General features: G+C 30.7%; 1 protein-coding gene across 1 annotated transcript in view; it reads left to right on the top strand.

The window, feature by feature from the left end:
* Positions 1-23,667, top strand: part of LOC139426452 (TNF receptor-associated factor family protein DDB_G0272098-like) — a 27,986-nt gene extending 4,319 nt beyond the window's left edge. The window contains exons 2-4 of the mRNA XM_071185363.1: positions 12,887-12,949; positions 20,849-20,914; positions 23,068-23,667. Of these exons, the coding sequence (XP_071041464.1) occupies positions 12,887-12,949; positions 20,849-20,914; positions 23,068-23,667 (729 nt within the window). The remainder of the gene's footprint in view (positions 1-12,886; positions 12,950-20,848; positions 20,915-23,067) is intronic.
* The last annotated feature ends 1,147 nt before the right edge of the window (positions 23,668-24,814 follow it).

Raw genomic sequence — 24,814 nt, 5'->3', positions numbered from 1 at the left:
AAAAAAAAACAATATTTTATTAAGAACATACTTTTAATGTATCATATTATTTTGTTATAGCCCTTTACGTGTTTTGTTTTGCATTTTAAATAATACAAGAATCAATTTAAAAAATAAAACATTTATTGTCAAGTGAAACATTTAGAACATTATTCATTTTTATTTCTTATTTTTTAATTTCTTCCATAAAAACAGTATTACATCTCTTTCCTTCTTTACCAGATAAACCTTACAGGATTATACGAAATATCTGAAATAAAAGAAAGAAATCACTTTCATGATAAAATTTTACCAACACATTATTAGAATAAGGAAGATTAAATGCCAATAATTTGAAATCATTTAAGTCCTTAGCAACTCCATTGCCTGCTCACCTCATTGCTCAACCAAAACTGTTATAAAATTCCAGATGAATGGGATAGGGGTCGCTTCGCGGCCCAGGTGCCCAATAAAATCAAAACACTAGGACTAGGACTAGTACTAATGTCCTTCCAATGCCATTAGTTTCAGTCGCCCTAGGGCATAACACAGATCAGAGGTCTAGTGCCCGCTTGCGCGGGCAGGTACCTTGCCAAATTACATGATCTAGCTAGCTAGTACTAATGTCCCATATTATCTCGGAGCTTCGCTCCGAATTTACAAACTTTTTTCACTCAGATGAATGAGCTAAAGCCTTTCATTAGGCTGGTACTCACATTCTAAATATAAATAGGAATAGTACTAATGTCATTCTATACCCTTTTAAAAGTAAGCAATAATAGTCATATATTTGCTTTTTAATTATTTACCGTTTTTTTAATTATTTTGGTGTGTCCGGAGCAGTTGGCATCTCTGCAATTGGGAATTTTCTTTTAAGTTTATTTAGTCAGGGGAAGGGAAATGGTTGTCTGATGACTGTAATTCTGTCCTTACTTTTGATATTTGGTACTAAAAAAATCATTTCTTAGGATAACATCAAGTAGACTAGACGTATCGTATTTTTCTTATTTGGTATAGGAATTTGAGGGAAAGTAACGCCTACTTCATTACGAAATACCGTAATTTCTAGAATGAAAGTGATTTTATTTTACTAAAACTTTTAAAATCTATAGAGTAAAGCAACGTAAAATTTTTCATATTGTATTTTATTCATCTCAAACATAATGTTGAAAAGGTAAGATCTTTTTTACATATCTAATTAGCTTTGAAGTTTAAAAAGAAAACTGTTTTGCCCTCTCCTCACATGGTAGCCCACTTTTCCGCATAAAGAGTGGTGAGTTAAACCATAGCACTTACGAAGCTTTAAATTAATTGTAGCAGTTGTAAGCCAGGTTGATTGAAACCGCTTCTGTAAAATATTTATAAAGGGTTTTCTTGCCATGACAGATGGAAATTCTTTCCAAAAGTCTGTGTCGAATGATTTGTCTAGAGAGCATATTATAAATTTTTTGTATTCTTCGTTTCACACCCACTTGATAGACATTTCTGCCATTTCAAAAAGCTATCTTACTTATTTGATTTAAGGTAGATATTATCAGTAGGGCAAGAAATATAAATGTTTCGCCCATGAAATGAAAAAATGATGAAATATAATGCAATATCAGTGCTTTGAAATAGTTTTATAAGCTATGTCAATGGAGCTCAGGGATAAAAATTTCAGATGCTAGTTTATAGCCTTTAATACAAACAAGACGAAAAGAAAAGTTGTATGAATAAAGAAATAAAAATAAATTGAAAGTTATCCAAGTAAAAGAACGCTTTTTAATGTAAAATAATTTCTCAGAACCGTTATTCGTTGCAATTAAACAATCTACCTGCTTGCTTTAGAAACAATTTCTTTGCTACTAGTAATGATACATCAAAATAAATATATATCAATAAATAAATAAAAATAATAATAACGTAAAATTGTAATACAAATTTCCTAGAGAGGAAAAAAATTTATGAAATGAATGTTGTTGTTAAAAATGCTATTTTTTATGAATTTAATGAATGGTTATTATGAAAGAAAAACTCTTTTTTTTTATTGTCTAACTCGTAAAACATATAATACGAAGTGCTTCAATTTGACAGTATAATTGCAAATTTGAATTAAATTTCATGACAATTCAATAACTTTTCTAAATAAATTTGTTAGCAATTTTTTATTAATCAAATTGACATGAAAATCTACTTATTAGTATGAAAAATCTAAAATTTCTAAATGCATAAACAAAGTTCTATTTTGAATTTTTTTTTATCATTTTCAACAAATTAATTAATAAAAATTATTTAATTTATGTAATTGGTTCAATATATTACCTACTTATGTTTGGGCGGAAGACTTAAATCTTTTAGTGATTGAATTGTTGTGATTTAACCTATCATCAATAAGGTATACAAGAACAAAAAATGCAGTTTTTTTTTCGAATATGAACCACTTAATATGTGGAGCATCATATCATATTCAATTCCAAACCAGGACCTTTCTTTAAAAATTCATTCGAGTGAATACTAAGTTTCACCCTTTTTGTAGTACATAGTGTGTGTAAGGAAAAGAGCGATAATATATTTCAATTTGAGACTCGATATTTTAACGTCCTATGTTTTTTAATATTCAGCCAAAAAACTAAATTAAAAATAATTTGGCTATACATTTGAATTTTTCCGAATGAAATTAGCGTTAAATTTACAAACCTCACAAACGAAAGATGCAAGGTCAAGTACTTCCGAGTGTAATTATGTAGAAAGAAACATGAGTAACCTGAAGAAATCACTTGTATCTGTAAATGAAAAAGAAAGAAAAAAAACATTCTGATAATTTTCAATATTTATTTAAATTCCTAGCACAAATCTTTTGTTGTTGTAATTAAAAAGACTTAGTTTCATCAAAAATACAAGATATTTTAAGATATTTCACAAAAGAAGAAGAATTTATATATATTTTTTTCAAATATATTTAATTCTAAAAATTCTTCAAACATTCCTCTAAACATTCTTTTATGACGTAAACAGTATGTGCGAAAATTACACAGTCCTATTGTATTTTTAAAAGTAAATTGGCATCAATCTGTAACACTTACTTTTGCTTGGGTCAAGTGCTTTAATCCTCCCTGTTGGAAAAAAGTTTAGAAACTTATATACTTTTAATTCGTTTAAAATTAGGAAATAAAATTAGTTCACGGACCGTTCATACCCTCCAACTTATGAGGATTTTGAAAATAATTCTTTCTAGTGGTAGCGAACCAAAGTAGAAATTTTTAAAGCAAATGGATCTCTCATAAAACTTTTATCAGAACTTAAGAATCTAGCCATATGGCCTGCACTTTTATAAGTAATAGTGGACAAGTTACGCTAAAATTAATTTTTTTTAAATATTAAGACATTCATTTTGCTACCGTCTGAAAAGAAGATTTCTGAAACTACGGACATTCCGTAGTAGTTGGAGCAAGATAACACTGGGGGATACAATCCCTACATCCGAATTAGGTGAGATCCAAAATTTGCGCTTAATTATTTGTGTTCCGAGTTTAATTATTTGTGTTAACATTACAAGTATAAGAAAACAATTTTACCAGTAATTAAAACAAAAATATTTCTCGAGTTTTTTATTTCTTTATTTCACAATAATCAGATTGTCTAGGTGTTAATGTTAAAGGTTTAAGTAATAAAAAATGCATCCGAACAGATGCTACCAGTAATTATAATAAATAATATTTAATAAAATTTCTGTTTTGATTAAAGAACGTGTTACTTACTTACCGAATCAGCACAAATTAGCGCTCGGTTGACCTGCTCGCCTGTCTGTAGTATGGTGATGACTGAGTATTGTAGAAAAGGTATTCATCAATTCCTTAAGATAGGTGTTGACGTCCACCATTCATCACCGCCCACAAAATCCCTATCAGATCGGGCAAGTTCAAGATCCGCCCACTTTATATTTTGACAGACTTACTTCACAGAGGATGTTTTCCGATTTAAAAAATAATTATCTTACCAAGCAGGGAGAAATATACCACGTTGTAAGCGATAGTAGAAACATAAATTAAGTTGAATAAATGCAACAACAAAATTATTCCACCGTGCAATTATTTACTGACTATCTTTGCTATTCATATGCGTTACGTTTCGTAGTAAATAAAAACTCTTTGAGAGCAAGTCACCGATTTTTCATTTTAAAAAAAAATTGTAGAAAAGTTCTTGACAAAAATGAGTTTAAAATAAATTTTTTCTAAATTTTTGGCTTACGATCAGTGGGCAATTTTGAAATTTGACTCGAATTAAGTGAAGGGCGTAATTGCATAATGTGGAGGGAATGTTAAAAATGTCAACATCTATTTAATGTTTGAGCAATATTTTTTATTTTATGTGTCATTAAAAAAAAATGAAAAATGTAGATTATGTTATTTAACCAGTAACAATGCTGAAAATATTTGTATGCGTTTTAAAAAGTTTCATTATATTTATTTAGTGTTAATTTTTCTTTGGTCAAATCGCACAAAATGTTTACTGTTAAGGAACAACGTTTAATACTTCAATCCCCCCACATAATATAATAATGTTATAAATATAATGCTTTTTAATATGTCAAGAGGGTGTTGTCAATATGTCAAGAGGGAGAATATCAAGAGGGTGTTTTTGTTGACTTTAAAAAATTCTTTTAACAATAATATTTCATGATTTTTTTAAAGCACCGAAGAAGTTTTTTACTCTGAATTTTTTCACGTAATGCTAAATGCAATATTTTTCAGTGTATAAAAAAAAAAAAAAAAAAAGAGGATGTTTGGGTATTTTTGGTAAATTAAAGAACAGGTAGTAATTTTTGGTAAAAAAATTTTAATTTTTTTATAACACAAAAGCAAAATTTCTCGACTCTAATTATTTTTCACGTAATACTGTTCTCTCTTAAAAGGTTTATTTAATGCTCATTAAAAAACGAAAACTGGATTTAAGCCAAAATATTTAATAAATAAAATATTAGATGAAATAACTAAACTCCCTTATCGCTATCATATAAAAAGAAACGTACTCTAGATTTTCTTATACCGAAAAATATAACTTTCAACTTTAAAAAAAAAATTAAAGTTAGGAAATATTGTTTTTTTACTCTAAATAAAAATGGCATTGTGTCTCTTGAAGTGTTTGTTATCATACAAAAAATTATTACTATACTCGTTGCCTCATCAATATCATTTTCGGAAACCGATGAAACAGACGCAAAAAGATCACGTAAAAGCTATTGTCCTACTGCTGTTGAATGAAGCGACTTCAGCTTATACATCTCGATAGGACTGAAAGTTTCTAAAAAATTTAAAGAGACAAATTAATGTAAAATTTCAAAATATAATTTTTAAATAAAGTTATTTATAAGTTTAGCTAATTTTTTGATTAAAAAAATGTAATATCTGGCTATTTTACCCCGCCCTAAAAAAGGGTAGATTTAGCACCACCGTTGAAAAACTTACATCCTCACTACTCCGGAAAGAACGGTAGACAGAACATTTTTTGTGAGTAGGTGTGGCAGCTAGAAGTTTTCTATTTATGAAAACATACCTTTCCACATTCGAAGTTTTAGCGAAACATTTTTTTAGGTGGTAATGTACTGAAGCAGATATTATTACAGCAAGCAGTATTTTTATACAACTTTCGAGCGGGAACCAGAAATTTAGCCATTTCTAAAATTGACTATGTATACTCTGGTTAAAAATATTAATTAATAAAGCTATACGAAATTCTTTACTATTCTAATTTTTTTTTTGAAATATGATAAAACCTTTGCTACCGCTAGGAAAATATGTTTACGGAAACTTTGGATATTTTATAGTAGTTGGAATGTTTAACAGCTACCACATAGACCATTGACCACAAAGAACCTATTCAATATAGAAAAATACATGATGGTGCCCAGCTCTCAATTCAAGACAAGACAAGGAATGTTTAATTCCATATTGTGCCTTATTGTTGCTGATAAATTATCTGATTCTTTATGAAAGTTTCAAACAGGAACAGGGTCTAAAATGAAGATGAATGGAAAAAGAGCCATTTTTGGCCTCAGGAGCCCAGCTGGACCAGACAGAACAGACCAGAAAGTTTAATTCATAGTATAGTTTGTCTCTCTATAGAATTCACATTGCCAATCGTCCTGAACACTATCGGGGAATGTAGTAACTATTTCAAGTAGTGATGTGGGTAAAAAAAAAATTAAGCCACATTTTTACTTTGGTCTGTGAGGTGAGTATCAAAAACATACTCCTTTATAATTTTAGGAATTGAAAAAAATGCTGGGAAAAAAACTGACCATTCTTTGCATTAGAACAATTGCCACCAACGAAATAGCTAGATGCATTCCTGTACTTTATACAATACAAGCAAAACGGCTATAATGGATAAGTTTCCCGAAAGTCTTGTAACCTCGTTACAGAAATCTACAGACTATACAAGTCTTTCAGTTTATAAAGTTCGAGTGTTTTAATACTAGAGCGTTATGCTCACAGGCTTGGGTTGTTCCACTCACTTCATATCTCGGCCGACTTGTACGTATTATTAAGATAGAATATACATTCCATAGTAATATTACGATTTAAATATATTAACTATTATTATTAATATTTCCCTTACTTGATATTACTTCACAAGAGCTGTTTTTCGATAAAAAAAATAAAAAAATCTGAAGCATGGACAAGTTATTAACGATCGTAAGTTATGAACGATAATACAATGCGAGATATGAGAGTTGTTATATGTGAATATATTAAATTGTCATTCATAAAATTTTCAATATCTTCTCATTAAACAACCAAGAATATCAACAGCTCCGCTTTCTGCGAATGTTTTAATAAATTGATAGCACATTAGATAGAAAAACTTAGGGAATAAAAATAATTGAGCCCACTCTGTAAAGAGTAACCAAGATATAAATAGAGTAAAAATGCGTTTCATATGATACTTTGAATTTCTACTATGATTTTTGTGGAAAAATACTTAAAATGAAATGTGGGAAATTAAAAATAACATAAATTTCGTTACTTCAAGAAAATACATTTTTCCAAAATGGATCAAGAAAATCGTTCTCTTCCTATTGAGAATTTCAGTTAAGATCGATAATTAACGGTTGGGACTGGGATGCCCAGAAGGGCACTCCCAGTCACTAGGAATAAAAATGAAAGCGAATTTTCCCAAAGGCCAGTTAGGAGAATGGGAAGAGATTCAAGGTTTGTAATTTATCGAAAGATAACATCACCAAAAAGAAAGCAAACCCCCATAATCAATATCCGATTCGAAATAATTTTTCAATCACGAATCGCCGAAAAACTGATATAATTAGTATGACCATGTAAATGAAACATTTTGGCAGTAAGAAATAAAGAGTTTTAAATAGATTTTCGATTTAGTGAATTAATGATTCTGGTTTGTCATTAAAAACTCTTTTTGTGGCTCGGTAATGCCAAACCTGTTGGCACACGGAAAAGAAGCTGGCCGAATTTGAGAGGGATAGATGGCCTAGAAAAAGACCTTTTGGTTTTAAAATATAAAAACTAGGAAACACTAGCAGGAAAAAGGTTAGCCTGGATAAAACTTCTTGAGAAGGCCAAGGCCCACCCTGAGTTGTCGAGCCATTGAAGATAATTATGAATTAATGAGGCTACATTCGTATTGAAATAAAAAGTTAGCCGTTACATTGCTTGTTACGAAAAGGAAAAAATATTTCAGATTCACTTTTTTTAAATTATGATAAAAATTAAATAATTGGTTTAATTCAACTAAAATTCGATTAAGAACGAAATAAAAATATAAGTTTAAGAAATTAAGGGAATTTTAGGAGTTAGGAAATATGTAATGCCTATTGTGGCATCCACAGCATCAGTAGATTGGTAAATGTATTTTAACAATCCCAATAATTTTTTCAATGTTTACAATATTTTCCTTAGTGGAGAAATGCAAAGAGACTTTCTTATTACGATAACTATATATTTTTGAAACCACCTACGTACAAAAGATGTTATTCTTTTTATAAGTATGAACTACTACAGCATGCCTGAAAATTACACATATTGTCTTTTTAAAATTGAATTGAAAACAATTTGTAACGCCTACTTTTTCTTGGGGCAAGTTCTTTAATTGTCCCTGATTGAAAAGGTTTAGGAACTTAAAAATTACAGTGAACTTACACACCGTTTGATACAAATTAACGCTGGGGGACAAAATCCCCAGACTTGACTTAGATAAGATCAGGTATTTGCATAAATGCAATAAAATTTTCTCCAGGGTGTAATTTCTTTTAAGAAAACAATTGTACCAGTAAATAAAACAAAAGATATTTATATATATTTTCATAGCGTTCCGAAATCTCCCCAATCCAAAAATGATTTTCCCTTCAAAACTAAAGATTTACTCCTTAAGGACTTGACTTGTTGTTTCAACATATTACAACTTCAAAGATATATAGGACCTCCCAGAATACAACAAAACAGAATCGATTAATCGGTTAGTGGCGCTTCGCGCCAAACGCCGAGATAACCCCAATATCCAGCATCCAGAACATTATTTCAATTTTTTTCTGATTGCTTTTACCTGCATGAGGAATCCAGGTAAATGCTCATTATCTCAAAAAAATTATCTTTTAATATTGAATAATTTTTTTCATCATCCTTGATAGATGGCCTATCATCTTTGTGAATGTAAGGAGACACTTTTCTTATTATTAACTCAACCCAGAAATCGAAGAAACTCGCAATTTAAGTATCGGAGCACAACCATATATATATATTTCTCTTACACGGCGACAAAAAAAAAGCCTCATTACAACTCCCCGAATGGCAACGCTAGAAAATCGACCAATGATTGCTGCTAAAAATGTCACATGCCAAATCTAGCTGAGGTGGCTCAACGTATAGCGCTTTTATAAACGGAAATAGCCTTAAGCTAGGCAGAAGTGAGTAGTCTTTGTCGATAGATCTCTATTTTAGTATTTTGTCGAGAGCGCTTTTTTTCACGAATTTATATATTACGAATTTATTTGACGATTTTTGATTTATATCACGAATTTATTTGTTTTACTAGAATTTATTTGTTTATGCAGGTTTTTCCATTGCAATTCACTTATTTCAATTTTTAATAGACTTAATTATAGCCAAAATTTTAACCTTTTTAAAGAGATATCAGTTTTAGAAATTTTATCTTAAGATTTTATACTATAGCACATTTCTAATAGGTTTAACGAATTACATGTCATTTATTTGAATTCAAATTTATTTTAATGACTTAGTATTTACTAAAAACATGTAAACTTTTTTTTTAAAGTTGTTATATGGATTTGAATGATTGTTTTGAATTCTTAGAATTTTGTGTATTTGCAATGTACCTAAGTTAGTAGCGAGCGAAGCGAATTGGTTTGCGAAGCAAACCATGTAAGATTGCGTAGCAATTTTCAAGGGTTGGAGAGCGTTAGCGATCAGGGGGCGCAACCCACTAGTAATATTATATTGTTTAAACTAATTTGATGAGCTCACAACCGTAACTTATTATTCTCGATTCCTAACGGGCAAAAAATTTTATACTATTTTTGCTTGTTTCTTATTGTGCGTGAAGCTGATCGTTAAGTTATTTAACAGACCTCTTTAACTGTTATTTATAACAGTACATTAATTTTATTTGCAGAAAATTAATAATTGTAAAACGGTTAATTAGATTAGACCACCTTTCTAAATAATTTTATCTTAAAATGTAGCGCAGAAATACATTATAATAACAATAAAAGAAACAATTACCTTAGTTTTAAATTCTTGAATGAAAAGCGCAATAATAGCAGTACAGGAAAATAACTTTAAATTAGGGATAGAAAAAACTTTTTAGAAAAGTTTAACTTTTAAGTATTTTTTATTAATTTTACGCTGATGGCAACCAACACAATGTGGTAATGAATGTTCAAAAACTGGATACTATCTTGTGACTTTCCAGTCAATAATAATGCAGGGACAAGAATAAAACACTGCGACTTATTTAATAGATCCTTTTAAATAATATGAAATTACAATAATGCATTTCACTGTAACTACCACGATATATTAAGAAAAAAGATAATGAAATTTTTATTTTATTAATTAATATGCTATATAAAAATTCCCTTCAGCAGAATTGTTTGGAAAGACAAGAAAGCTCTATGGTCCTTATCCCTATGATTAAGATCGTGTGAGCAGTTGAATATAAAGTATGTTAAAGTTATGATGATTGCGTAAATCAAGATGGCTGAGCTTCATAAGAAAAGTGAAAACCCCTAGAGAAACATCGCGTCATCTGTATCATTAATTTCTTCGTTAGTTGTCTGGGCTGTCACGGCCACCATCTGATCAAAAACTTTGCTAGCTCGCTCTCCTTCCTTTGGTGATTTTAACACTAACCATTTTGGAATATCAAAAGTTCGAGATCCGCCCACTTTATATCTTTTTAGTCTTGAATGTAGAGCTGTTTTCTAGCAAAAAACTTAGCAAAAGAGGACGGGCACATTAATACAAAATGATTTGTAAAGATTATAAGTTTTCGTGTCTAGAGTTATTTTCTTGCACCCGAATTACGTTAGATCAAGTATTTGTACAAATACATCAAATTTGTGTAAATTTGTATAAATACATTTGTGTTACACAGTGTTTGTTTCTGACCCTTTTTGCAAATCAGTAAAGATTTGAAAAGAAAGTAGGCGTTACGCTCCATAGTATAATCATCTACTATTCTGAAATAGTAAGCGTTACGTTTCATGGTATAGGCTCACTCCACATAAATACAAACGCATTTATTGACACATTATCATGACACAGATTTTCTTATACATTCTATGTAGAAAAGTAAAAAATATCTACCACGATATATTAAAAAAAGATATAACCAAATTTTTATAACCTCTGTGACGGTTATATAATAATAGTTAAAAAAGCAAATTATCTTGGCCTTATAATCAATAGCAAACTCACCTGGAATGATCACATCAAAAGCACAATAGATAAAGCAAATGCAGCAATAATAGCCATACAACCATTAATATATAATCAGAATATGTCACTTAAACTAAAGAAGCTACTATATACAGCAATAATCCGCCCAATACTTACCTATGCCTCACCTGCCTGGACAACGATACCTCAACATCTACTGAAGAAATTAAACCAATGCCAAAACAAGATCCTTAGAAAAATAACCTGTGCAAGATGGTTCATCCGGAATACCAATATACATGCAGATCTCAAAATACCAACTCTATCACAGCATATATACAAGCTAAATGCAGATTTTTTCGATAAAGCCATAGAATGTAAAACAGCAAATTTTAATGAAATCTTTAAATTTGAAAATTATATCAAAGATAAAAACTACAGACCAATAGCTGCACATTTCACCTCCGACGCCTCATATCATAACTATCAAAACAAATAATTTCATCAACTTTTCTGAAAATAACGTTTACTCATGCTGATACAATTCTGAACAACTCCAAAATCAAACAAACACAGTTTAGAGCAAGCTGCTCAATTTATTTTTGATTCTTTTTTAGTTATTCAAGCAAAGAGCTTGAAACATTCATAAAAGCAACTCCATTGTCTGCTCACCTCATTGCTCAACCAAAACTGTTATAAAATTCCAGATGAATGGGATAGGGGCCGCTTCGCGGCCCAGGTGCCCATTAAAATCAAAACACTAGGACTAGGACGGTTATATAATAATTTCCTTTGTGACCGTCATATAATAATTTCCTTCTGCAGGGTTGTTTGTAAAGAAAGCTCTACTACGGTATCGTGTGAGCAGGTGAGTATAGAGTAGATTTAAGTTATGATGATAGTGAGTGTGAACGGTGAGATATCACCATCTTCTGCTAGACGTGGATAAAACTGCTACTGTGACTATTTCGACATAAATTTAATCGATATTATCTATCATTCAATTCGATTAATCGTTATAAATAATTAAATTTGGTATAAATTAATTGGTTAAGAGTTTTTCATAAATAATCGATATAATTAGTTTTTAGTAAAGTTGATTGATATCATAAATATTTTACGCAATCGATTAAATTAAGTAATCTCTTACTTGGAAATCCTTCTTATATTTAGTGAGATAGTTGTTATTGACTATGTCAACCTTCATCTACGAAAAGGTACCCCACCAGTTTTCAACGTTTTATGTAAGAAAAAAAAAGGAAAGAAATTTACCAATTTTCAGTAATATCTGCATATCTTTCAGTTAATTGTGTCAGTTCAGTTTAGTATTATAAATATCTATCTGTAAACAGAAGTATTTTTTCTAAATAATGTTTTTTCAAAATAACATTTGTATTGTTATAACATTATATTATTCTAACCAATTTGATGAGCTCACAACCGTAATTTAACATTTTCGTTTACCAAACACTATTTTTTCTTGCATCTTATTGTGCGTGAATTTATTTAGCAGATTTATAACAGTATATTAATGTAATTTGCAGAAAAATAATAATTGTAAAACGGTTAATAAGATTACACAACCTTTCTGAATAACTTTATCTTAAAATGTAACACAGAGATACATTATAATAATAATAAATTAAAATAAAAGCAATTATTCACTTATTTTTGAAACTCTTGAATGAAAAGCGCGATCATAGCAGTACAGGAAAATAACTTTAAATTAGGGATACAAAAAGATTTATAGAAAAGCAATACCTTTATGATTTTTATTAATCTTACGCTGCAAATGTTAAATAAAGAACATATAGAATCATTTATCCAAGACAGAGAGAACATTCGAGAAGAAGCCAAAAATAATATTTTGAAGATCCAAGAAGAGAACCGCAGGCAATACGATTCTTCAGCTGACCACATGAAACCGTGAACAGTAAATTAAAAAATTGTTTTTTATATTTTTATGCTTTGCTTTCTCGTTCTTTTTCTTCTTTTTTTTCCAGGTAACTGTGTCTGGTAGCTATTCTGATGAAAATGAGGACATTTTGTTGGATCGCCGTATTGATGTAAGTTTCAATGCCATAGTATAATAACTGCGAAGATTACATCCTCATTCTTTATCATGTAATACTGAGAAGAGATCATGTGATACTACTTCCTAGTAGAGAGGCGCCAACGAGTCCCGATGGGAAACTCCCGAATTTATAATTAACTCTTGACTTTATACCATAGAACAATCTAATTTCTCATTCACATGCATTTGGTCGATACTGCGCGAAGGCAGCTCTCACCAGACAAGTCAGTGTTAACTGTTACATCCTTTTATATTTCCATTAAATTGTTATGTTTGCTAAATTATCGTCGTTATTTACTCCTATGCTCACACTGATTTTGCTGCTCGCTTTATAGTCCCCCCTTTTTAATGTTTTTTCTTTTTATTTTATTTTATTTTATTTTCTGTTTTTGCATGTTATTTTTACTTTTTGTGTTCTATTTTATTTGTTGTANCAATTTTACTCAGCTAATAATTTTTAATAAGATATGCAAATTTTGCACGGTTTGGCTTACTTTTGAAAGAGTTATCGCTATTTTTGTGATTTTTCCTTAATTTATGATAACCAGTGTACTTAACTCATGGGTTATTTTAGAATTTAAATATATATATATATATATATATATATATTGGTCAAAATATCAATAATTAACCTCTAAATATCAATCTTCTCCTATGTCAAAAATATTGTGTGGAAAAATTGCTCAATTCTATTGTCTTTTTTAAATTTATTAGACAACAATCTGAGAATATGGACATTTATCTCTGGACTGTGAATCTCGACTCCTGAATCAGTTTTTTTAGTTGTCCCAATTTGAAAAAAATAAAGAAAATGAAACATTCGTAATTTGTTAAAAATTGGAAAATGTTAAATAAGTTTACACACAACGCTTCATATCAGATAATAACGAGGGACAATTTCGTTTTGTTGTTGCATAAGATTTTTTAACGTATCTTATATCGCTTCGCATCAGTGATTTCAAATATGCTGCAGGCTTTACAGTACAAACCACATCTTTTATACAATCAAATTACATAAATCCCGCTCATTTGAAATTCATTCGAGTGAATGCCAAGTATCCCCATTTTTCTAGTACGTAGGGTGTGGAAGAAAGAAGGCGATAATATATTTCAGTATATGATGCGATACGTTAAGGTCATATGTTTTTTGTCTTAAGTGTTACTTTAAAGGGAGTAGACAAATGTATATGTAGATAAATCTATACGTTCTCTGTATATTTGCGCATTCAGCCAAAAAATTAAACTTAAAATCATTTTGAAAAACATCTGTACTTTTCCAAACAAAATTAGTGTTTAATTTTAAATCTCTACGCCTGAATTAGTACTTGCACTAATTCGAAATTGTATAAAATAGTACTTGATCAAGTATTTGTATAAATGTAACAAGAATTTGTTTCATAGTGTAAATAATTTTAAGAATAAAAGTGTACCAGTAAATAAAATAAAAACATATTTTAATGCTTATTTTTAAAAATGTGACCGGTAGAAACACATCTGAATCAATCATTATTTTACGCTCAGTTGTCCTACTATTTGTGTAGTCAAGATGGCTGAGCTTCATAAGAAAAGTGAGGAAAATAAATATCGCTTCATCTATATCAGGGCTGTCCAACTGGCGAGCAGCATGCGGCTCCCCAACACATATTGTGCGGCCAACCAACTTGTTATTCAAGCGGATCGGCCTCAGTTTTCCAATTAAAATGTAAGCAAATTGTTTTATAATTAATAATTCTACTATTAATTGTTATTGTATAAGAGGTTGTTGTTCAACTTTTTCAAACTGCGGCCCGCCAGATGATCAGTGACCGGAATTCTGGCCCGTGGGCTCTTTGCAGTTGGACAGCCCTGATCTATATCATTAATTTCTTCTTAGTGATCTGGGCTGTCACGGCCACCATCTGATCCAAAACTTTGCTAGCTCGCTCACCCTCCTTTAGTGATTTTAACACTAATCATTCTGGAATAGCACAAGTTCGAGATCCGCCCACTTTATATCTTTTCAGTCTTGAATGTAGAGCTGTTTTCTAGCAAAAAACTTCACAAAAGAGGACGGACGCATTAATACAAAGTGATTTGTAAAGATTATATGTTTTCTTGTCTTGAATTATTTTCTTGCACCCGAATTACGTTAGATCAAGTATTTTGTATAAATACATCAAAAATTTTTTTTGCACAGTGTTGTTTCTGACGCTCTTTGCAAATGAGTAAAGATTTGAAAAGAAAGTAGGCGTTACGCTCCATAGTGTAATCATCTACTATTCTGAAATAGTAAGCGTTTCGTTTCATAGTATAGGCTCACTCCAAGTGAAATCGACCAAAATAAATACAAACGCATTTATATCATGACACAGATTTTCTTATACATTTTTTGTAGAAAAGTCCTTCAAAAAAGAAAATATTATATTGATTTTTTCAAAATTTCTGCATCACGATTAGGGAGCCATTTAAATTCAAAATAATTCAAGGTTTTTTTTTTTAACAGCACAAAAGGAAAGTTTCTTGCCCCATTTTTTTTTTCATTTTTTTTTTGTAATAATATATATATATTNTTTTTTTTTTTTTTTTTTTCACAGCACAAAAGCAAAGTTTCTTGCCCCATTTTTTGTTCATTTTTTTTTTGTAATGATAAATATAATTTTTTTAATAAGATAAATTAAGTACTTTAAGAGTTTATCATATTAACAATAAAAATCTTTCTGAATATACCAATTTTACAAGAAAGCAATAATTTAAATATTAAATATTCATTTGAATAAACATCAGCGTATCAGATATCATGTATATACTCGTAATTATTAATAATTTATTATCAGCATAATTCGAGAGGATTATGAGTTTTTTAAACTTCCGGGGGGAGGGGAGTAGATAGAAATTTATAATTATCTTTAAATCATTTGAATGAAGATAAATATAGTAAAGGCGCCCCTAAAATCGAAACTTACATTAATAGCGATTCGAAGAAAATATTTTGTAAAAACATGGTGTAGTTCAGTCTTTGCAATATTTTTTTTATTCATTTATTTTAAAATGAAACTAAATCATTTCTATGGCCGTTGTAAGTATACTTATCGCAAATTTTAAAAGTCCGGTATAAAACATTTTACTACTTTTAATTTGGTTTCTCCATTTATTAATATTTTCAGCTCAGGTGAAGTAGGTTTGAATAAAATGTGTGACCAAATTCCAATTTTAAGAAAACATTTTAAAAATTATAGTAGGTCTATCTTCTTCTTTTTTTTTTTTTTTGTAGATTTTTGTAATAATAGAAATATATAAATGAAGAAAAAGAATTAAATTTAGTAACTTCCTTATTTTTCTTTTTTGTAACACCTATTAAGGGCATTGGTAACACTATTTACCATAACAGGGGCATTAATTTTCATCTAATAAGAAAAATGAGTGTTTTTTTTCTTACGTCAATTTCAATTCCAAAAAATATTTAAATGTATCTTTACTATAAATAAATGGCCCATTGAAGTCTTAAAATAAATTCAGATTAAACATTCTACATTAGCATATGAATTTCAACATTGAAGATGCATGATAATACATTACAAAAGTGTTTTGTAAAGTTAACCAGGTTTAGCCTGGAGGATAGGGGACTCTAACCCCCTGAAAACACTGAAGATATTTTACGTCAGCAAAGTCGTCGGTGCAAGCCGGATGTGAAATTCGAATCGAATAGCCATCGTTGGGATACGAACTCGGTTCACATAATTGGAAGGCGAACGCTCTATCCCCTGAGCTATCACGTCTCTTTTTTCAACTTTTATATCGTCATTGAACAACCGACCCAATTTTTGGGAATACAACTACTATTGTTCAACTCCGTAACCTTGTAATTTTGAACCAATCCAAAAGACGAGGAAACTCCTGCATCAGTACTGATTTGTTATGGGAACATGGAGGACTTTGCGTCTCGACAGATTTAACGTGCATAAGTCACCATTTATTTACACGGGGATTCTTCGGCTGGCATGGATCGAACCCACGAACTCCTGGACATGGGGCTAGCACCCTACCGATCAGGCTATTCCGGTCCTTTCTTTTCAATTTTATCTCAATTCCGAATTTTATTTCACCAACACCCCATCGACTTCTAACTCCGACGAATCGGTTATTTTCGCCTTCTGCGTCTGCTGCTGAGATGATGCAATCTTCGGGAATCGTAAATAGCTGACATTCTGACTTCCACAAACCTGAACGAGCAAGCAAGGTGTCACCCATTATTATCAAAATTATTTAAAGACATTTTCGGCTGCTCTGGGAAACTGAGTACCATCGGAGATGTATTCATAGTTATGGTTAACTCTACGGAAAATCGTAACTAGATAATCATTACCCTTAAAGATAATGAAATCGATCATCACATATATTCACTATCAGAAGAAAAACATATATAGGTCGCCTCTTGGGACATCCTTGTTAAATAAACTGATGAGAAAATCCAAATTCTGCTAACTGCTTAGGATTATACCATTAATAATGTCAAGCAAATGACGATAAGAGGAAATGGATACACCAAAAAAAAACCACTTTTTATAATCTGTCTCACTAGAAACAAGCACAATGCCAATATCTATAATCAACGTTAATTTAGCAACTTACGGGTTAAATTTGGGGAGGTTAAAAAACATAAAGGTATACTGACACAATATCATAGCTGCTGGACTACTTTCATGGACAATCCCAATGCTTAAATTCTAATTCTCTAAATGCGCAGGGGACCACCTTATCTCCGATTGTGCTTAGTCTTCCGATCAGCCACCAAAATGTGGCCATTGTGAGGGAGACCATCCAGCAAATTATCAGCAATACAGGAAATATCTGCAGATTAAAACTGAAATAGAGCTGAGGTATAATCGACAATTTCATTTTTTAGCTTTTTTTGGGAATAATAAAAATTCATATCTACCAATTTCTTTTAATGGATGCAATTTTTATATAGAATTGCCTCTTCGCCTAGTAAATATTAAGTACAGTAAATTGTATATTGTTAAAAATAGATTAACTCCTCCCGAATATTATCAAATATTGAAATAGTTTTCCTACCAGAATTTTCTCTTTTCCGTCTCACTTTCAGGCCTGATCTCAGAGCAAGCTTTGTAGAGAGTTCAATTTAACGCCCTGCGTTACGTGTAACTTATGGAAGCAGTTCTGGGATACTTGATTAATATCTTTTAATTCATTGTGTCAGTTCAGTTTTTCAAACAGTTTTCTTATTAAAGTTATAATTATTCACCTAACTTATATTTTCTAAGAGGAATTCTGTTTACTTACACTTGGACCTCCAATTCCCACGTCCAAATATTATCTACTAGTATTATAAATATATAAATCTATTGGTGAGCAGAAGTAATTTTTCTAGGTAATCATTTTTTTTAAATAGCATTTGTTTTGTTATAATATTATACTGTTTAAACTATTTTGATGAGCTCACAACCGTAATTCATTATTCTCGTTTGCTAACGGGCAGAAAAATTTTATTCTATTCTTGCTTGTTTCTTATTGTGCGTGAAGCTGATAGTTAAGTCATTTAACATACCGCTTTAACTATAATTTATAACAGTATTAATTTTATTTGCAGAAAATTAATAATTGTGAAACGGTTAATAAGATTAGACCACCTTTCTAAATAATTTTATCTTTAAATGTAGCGCAGAAATACATTATAATAATAATAATAAAAGAAACAGTTAACTTAGTTTTAAATTCTTGAATGAAAAGCGCAATAATAGCAGTACAGGAAAATAACTTTAAATTAGGGATAGAAAAAAATTTATAGAAAAGTTAACTTTTAAGTTTTTTTTATTAATTTTACGCTGATGGCGACCAACACAATGTGGAAATGAATGTTCAAAAACTGGATACTATCTTGTGATTTTCCAGTCAATAATAATGCAGGGACAAGAATGAAACACTGCGACATAATTATTAGATCCTTATAAATAATATGAAATTAAAATAATGCATTTCACTGTATCTACCACGATATATTAAAAAAAGAGGTAATCAAATTTTTATTACCTCTGTGACGGTCATATAATTTGCATACCAGAATGTTGCAAATTCAAAATTTTTTTTACACACTGTACAAATTCATGATGTATGGGTTAGGAGCCGCTGCGCGGCCCAGGTGCCCAATTTCAGCTTAATAAACGCGAACGGTCATATAATAATTTCCTTCGGCAGGGTTGTTTGTAAAGAAAGCTCTACGATCCCTATGATCGTGTGAGCAGGTGATTATAAGGAAGATATGTTTAAGTTATGGTGAGTGTGAACTGTGAAATATCGCCATCTTCTGCTAGAGGTGGATAAAACTGCTACTGTGATTCAAAAGTAACCATGACTGTGATTATTTCGACATAAATTTAATCCATAGCATCTATCATTCAATTCGATTAATCGTATAAATTAATTGGTTAAGAGTTTTTCATAAATAATCGATATAATTAGTTTTTAGTAAAGTTGATTGATATCATAAATATTTTATGTAATCGATATTTTAAATTAGGTAATCTCTAACTTAGAAATCCTTCTTATATTTATTGAGATAGTTGTTATTGACTATGTCAACCATCATCTATGAAAAGGTACCCCACCAGTTTTCAACGTTTTAGAAAAAACGGGAAAGAAATTTACCAATTTTTAGTAATCTTACTGCATATCTTTCAGTTCAGTAAGTTTCAGTTCAGTTTCTATTCACTTAACATATATTTTCTGAAAGAAATTCTGTTTGCTTACGCTAGGGCCTCCACTTCCCTCGTCCAAATATTACCTATTAGTATTATAAATATTAAGATCTATCGGTGAACAGAAATATTTTTCCTAAATAATGTTTTTTTCAAAATAACATTATATTATTCTAACCAATTTAATGAGCTCACAACCGTAAATTAATATTTTCGTTTACCAAACACTATTTTTTCTTGCATCTTATTGTGCGTGAATTTATTTAGCAGATTTATAACAGTCCATTAATGTAATTTGCAGAAAAATAATAATTGTAAAACGGTTAATAAGATTACACCACCTTTCTGAATAACTTTATCTTAAAATGTAACGCAGAGATACATTATAATAATAATAATAAATTAAAATAAAAGCAATTATTCACTTATTTTTGAAACTCTTGAATGAAAAGCGCGATCATAGCAGTACAGGAAAATAACTTTAAATTAGGGATACAAAAAGATTTATAGAAAAGCAATACCTTTATGATTTTTATTAATCTTACGCTGTAAATGTTGAATAAAGAACATATATAATCATTTATCCAAGAACATTCGAGAAGAAGCCAAAAAGAATATTTTGAAGATCCTCGAAGAAAACCGCAGGCAATACGATAAAAGAAGAAAGAAAGCTATGGTGAGCTATAGATCTAGCCTCACCTAACTTTATTTAAAGATTTAAGTTTATTTAACACCGTTGGCAACGTTCCGTTGACAACTGAGTTGTAATTTGGTTTTTCACTTTTCCAGCTTTACCTTTTTCATTCTCGGCCGTCAAACCAGATGGTTGTGTTCTTGTTTTTAGTTAATAAATTTAGTTTATGTATGAATGATATTTCTTTCTTTATGCATAACGTTCAATAGACCCTCGAAGACAAGGGGGCCTAAAAAAGCCAACGAATATCGCGTTACTTAGTTGTAATCTAGAGAACTCAGTTTAAATCTGGTCTCAAATTAAGACCCAAGTTCTTCGGTCCATACCAAATCACAAAAGTGAATAAGAATGATAGATATGATGTGCTAAAAGTCAGGAATCACGATGGACAAATAAACACTTCATCTTCAGCTGACCACATGAAACCGTAAACAGTAAATTAAAAAATTGTTTTTTATATTTTTATGCTTTGCTTTCTCGTTCTTTTTCTTTCTTTTTGTTCCAGGTAACTGTGTCTGGTAGCTATTCTGATGAAAATGAGGACATTTTGTTGGAAGGATCGCCGATTGATGTAGGTTTCAATACCATAGTGTAACAACTGCGAACATTGCGTCATCTACCATCTTGTAATATTAAAGGAAGTTGCATCATCCTCTTGACATTGAGAGGCGCCAGCCAGACCAGAAGGGGAAGTCCCGAAGGGAAACTCCCGAATTTATAATTAACTCTTACTTTATACCATAGAACAATCTAANCATCTATATATATATATATATATATATATATACTAGATTCCCACACTAAGCATTAACCATTTGAAATTGCGTCCAAATAATATAAGCCTGAAACCGTAAAATAGCTTTCTATGGGGAAGACTTGCGTATACTTTTGATATTTGGCTAATTTACTGGATAATAATTTGTATATATCTGTTCGAGCCCATTGCTACTCTTTTTGGAAAATATTTTTCAGAATGGTAGACAAAACCATAGCTTGTAGTATATTTGTTAATTTTGTCAATCTTTTAAAAAGTCTTACCGCAAGAGAACTTGAACAAAGTGGAGTTGCATATGAGCTGTAAAATCATTTATACGTTGTATTGTAAAAAATAAGTTAAAAAGAATCAAAATAACACATTAAAACATGAGCTTAGCTACCGCTATATATTTCTATCGTTCGTTCGTTGTAGTCGAACTGGGCGTCTGAGGCCTTACGGCCCTTTTCCCATTCATCCTGAAATTAAACTAAGAAACATACGTGACAAAATTAAAGTTTGGGGAGCAAATGGAGTTCATGAGAAAAGAAAAATGGCACTTTGCTATTATTAGGCAATAACAAAATTAAAAGCAATAAAAATGAACATGAAAATGGTAAAATTAAAGTACAATGGGAAAATAAACACTAATGAATATTTACAGTTTGGAAATATACATGCAAAAGGGGGGCTAATTAAGGGAGTGTGAGGATGTGTGTAAGTAAGCGTGGCTCTGTTAAAGTAGAGACTCGGCCGTCCAGGTAATTACCACTCGTGCCGGGTAGCTCTCTACACTTAAGTTACAGGGATTAGCTTACCCCTGATCAGACCCCGAACTACATATTTCTTCAGTGAATGCATTTTCGTATAAAGAAGTTTTTCCAAGTGTTGACCTGGTAATTTTATTTATCAAAATTAATTTGAAAACTCTTCAAACATTAAGTCGTTATAATTTTTTTTTTTTTTAAAGAAAAGGTACGCGTTACTCCGTAAAGGTTACGCCTCTTACTACTGAAAGCCTCCACACAGTTTTTTATAGGTAGTCCGATCAAACCTATATGAAGCTAAACCAGTTTACGAAAGAGCCCTTTAATAGAAAATCTAGTAAATATAAGAGAGTGGTAGCAAATATAAGTCTAAGAATTTTTTAATTTATGAATATGATTGGTTTGTCTTATTCACTTGTCTACCACTACAGATTCAACTCTCAAATATATATGAAACATTTCTTTCAGTCAACTTCAGAATGGAATATGGGTTACATGCGCACAACCGCAGAGATTCCAACTGCTCCGGACACGCCAGAGTAATTAAAACAACGGTAAATAACTACAATGTAAATGTTGCAAGTATTTGATAATTTTTGCTTGATTTTTAAGTGGTACAGTATCACATATATACTAAAAAGTGGTGAATAATGGAAGCCTACGAATTATTTAGAAATAGTGGTGGCTAAAAATCTACTAAACTGAATTTATTAAGCCAATTGATAAACTACCACTTTAAAATATATATTTGTTGACCGGAGCAAGTTGCCATCTCTGCAACCGGTTCATTTTTTAAATAGTCTGCGCGGACTACTAATAAGAAACCGTGTGGAGGCTTTCTGATGGAGGAGGTGATGTGACGGAAGCGAACGTCAGAAGCGAAAATTAACAGTGTTTATGTACTTTTCGACTGAGTATTTCTATTTTTCGAATTCTCGCAATCTTTGTTGATGTCTTCCTGTATTTTTAACTCTTTAATCAAAATGAAATATTTCTTTTTAATATCAACAAAGCTAAATCAGTGCCAAATTTATATTTTTACCCTATTTGTTACAGCAGAAAATCGTAGAAGAGTGAAATTCTAAATCTTATAACAAGGCATTCATAACTGAAAATATTGCCACAGACAATTAGCAGTCTTTTTCTGATTGGATGCAGTACAGAACAAAAAGTGTTCTCTGATTAATCTACATATACACTCAGTTTGATACAGAGGAGCTGATTGGTTTAGATAAATTACTTAGCAAACTGCTCATTCAATTAAGATCAAGTTACTCTGGAGACTATGAATACTCCTACTTCCTAAAACTGACAAATGCAGCTTATCACGTCAGGTGGAAGAGGAAAAACTTTCAAGCGGAAGAAAACAAGGAGATGAATAAAAACTCCATTCAACTCGAATCAATAATGACTGAAATTAATCCAAGCACTGAAGACATAACCATGGAAAATAAAGATGAAAACCTGAATACAACACCGAATACAGAAACAGACACGGACATCAATATTAACAATAGCACAGAACCACCTGCAAAGAAAAGAAAAAAGAAGAAGAAAAAGCAAAATGCAATCAAAACAATTGAAGATAATTCTACACTCATATCTGCAAACAGCTGTCCTTCTTCTAGCCAACATAATTCAACAGATGACGTCACTATCTTGCCGACAACAAAACCTAAGGAGGATACCGACAAAGTACGGGATCCGCCCAGCAAACCTGAAATAACACTGCAAGCCAGATATATTAAGGTTTTGGTCCGGGGCCTGCCTGTGGACTTTGATACAGATGCCATCAANTTTTAATCCCTTCCATTATCATTTTTCCCAGTGGTATTAAAATGGAATTAAAATTTCAATTTTAAGCAAAAAAATACATTGCATTTGAAAAAGCTTAAGCTTACAAACATGATAGTAGCACATATTAATATATATGCTTAATTTTTTCAAGAATAGTGGTGATCAAAATCATTTAAAAATTAAGTTTATAAAAGAAAAAAAAAGTATATAATTACTACCACTTTAAATAAGAAAAGAAAATTTTACGCCAAATGCGTAAAAGTTGGCAGGTATGCTATCATGGTTGTCAATTAAATTTTTTTCAAATACAACGTATTTGTTTGCTTAAAATTGAAGTTTTAATTCCATTTTAATACCCCTGGGAAAAGTAATAATGGAAGGGATTAAAAGTTGGCAGGTATGCATTTCATAATTCTTTTACAGAAATGTTCAGTTATTGGAAGAGAGAATCTTCTTTGACAGGAGTAATTCAATCAAAGCCGTGAATAATTTCAGGGAGAAGAGAGCCACACGAAGGCGCAAAAACTGTCAGATCGTCTGGTTTTGACAAGATAAATATGAACTTCAGTTTTTGACTTCGAAAACGACATTAGTTCAGAACTGAAAATTGTCAGCAACCTTTTTATAAGGATTTTTAAGGCAGTTAAGGTGTTATACGTTATTTACAAGGGAGCTAGTATCAGGGTTGCCAGACTCTGAAAAAAAAAATACTACGACTTCATCCGAAAAAATACTACAAAATATTACATGTCTTAAGCGCTATCTACAGGACTTTTTTGAAAGCTTATGCAGACGAAAACTGAGACAGACGATTATTATTATTAACATTATTTATATCGTCTGGCTCAAGGTTTTTAGAATTATATTTAAATTTATTTTAGTTGAGAATAAAATAATATTATAATTGAAAAATAATATTATAATAATACGTGTAGTAACTAATATTTTTATCAGCAACTTTGTCTTTTGAAGAATAAACAAAGAGTTGTGTGTATCATAATAATGTCTCTTGTGTATCATAAATGATTTATTTCAAAGTTGTATAAAATTGAACCTAAATGAAAATATAAAATCTCATATTTTGTCTCACATCCTACATAGAAAAGAAACGTAAAATCTACTTAATCAAAGTGCATAAGAAACAATTTATATT

Source organism: Parasteatoda tepidariorum, chromosome 9 (assembly GCF_043381705.1).
Source record: "Parasteatoda tepidariorum isolate YZ-2023 chromosome 9, CAS_Ptep_4.0, whole genome shotgun sequence".
Classification (NCBI taxonomy): Eukaryota; Metazoa; Arthropoda; class Arachnida; order Araneae; family Theridiidae; genus Parasteatoda; species Parasteatoda tepidariorum.
The sequence above is the reverse complement of the archived record's forward strand: the minus strand, read 5'-3'. Positions and strand labels throughout refer to the sequence as shown.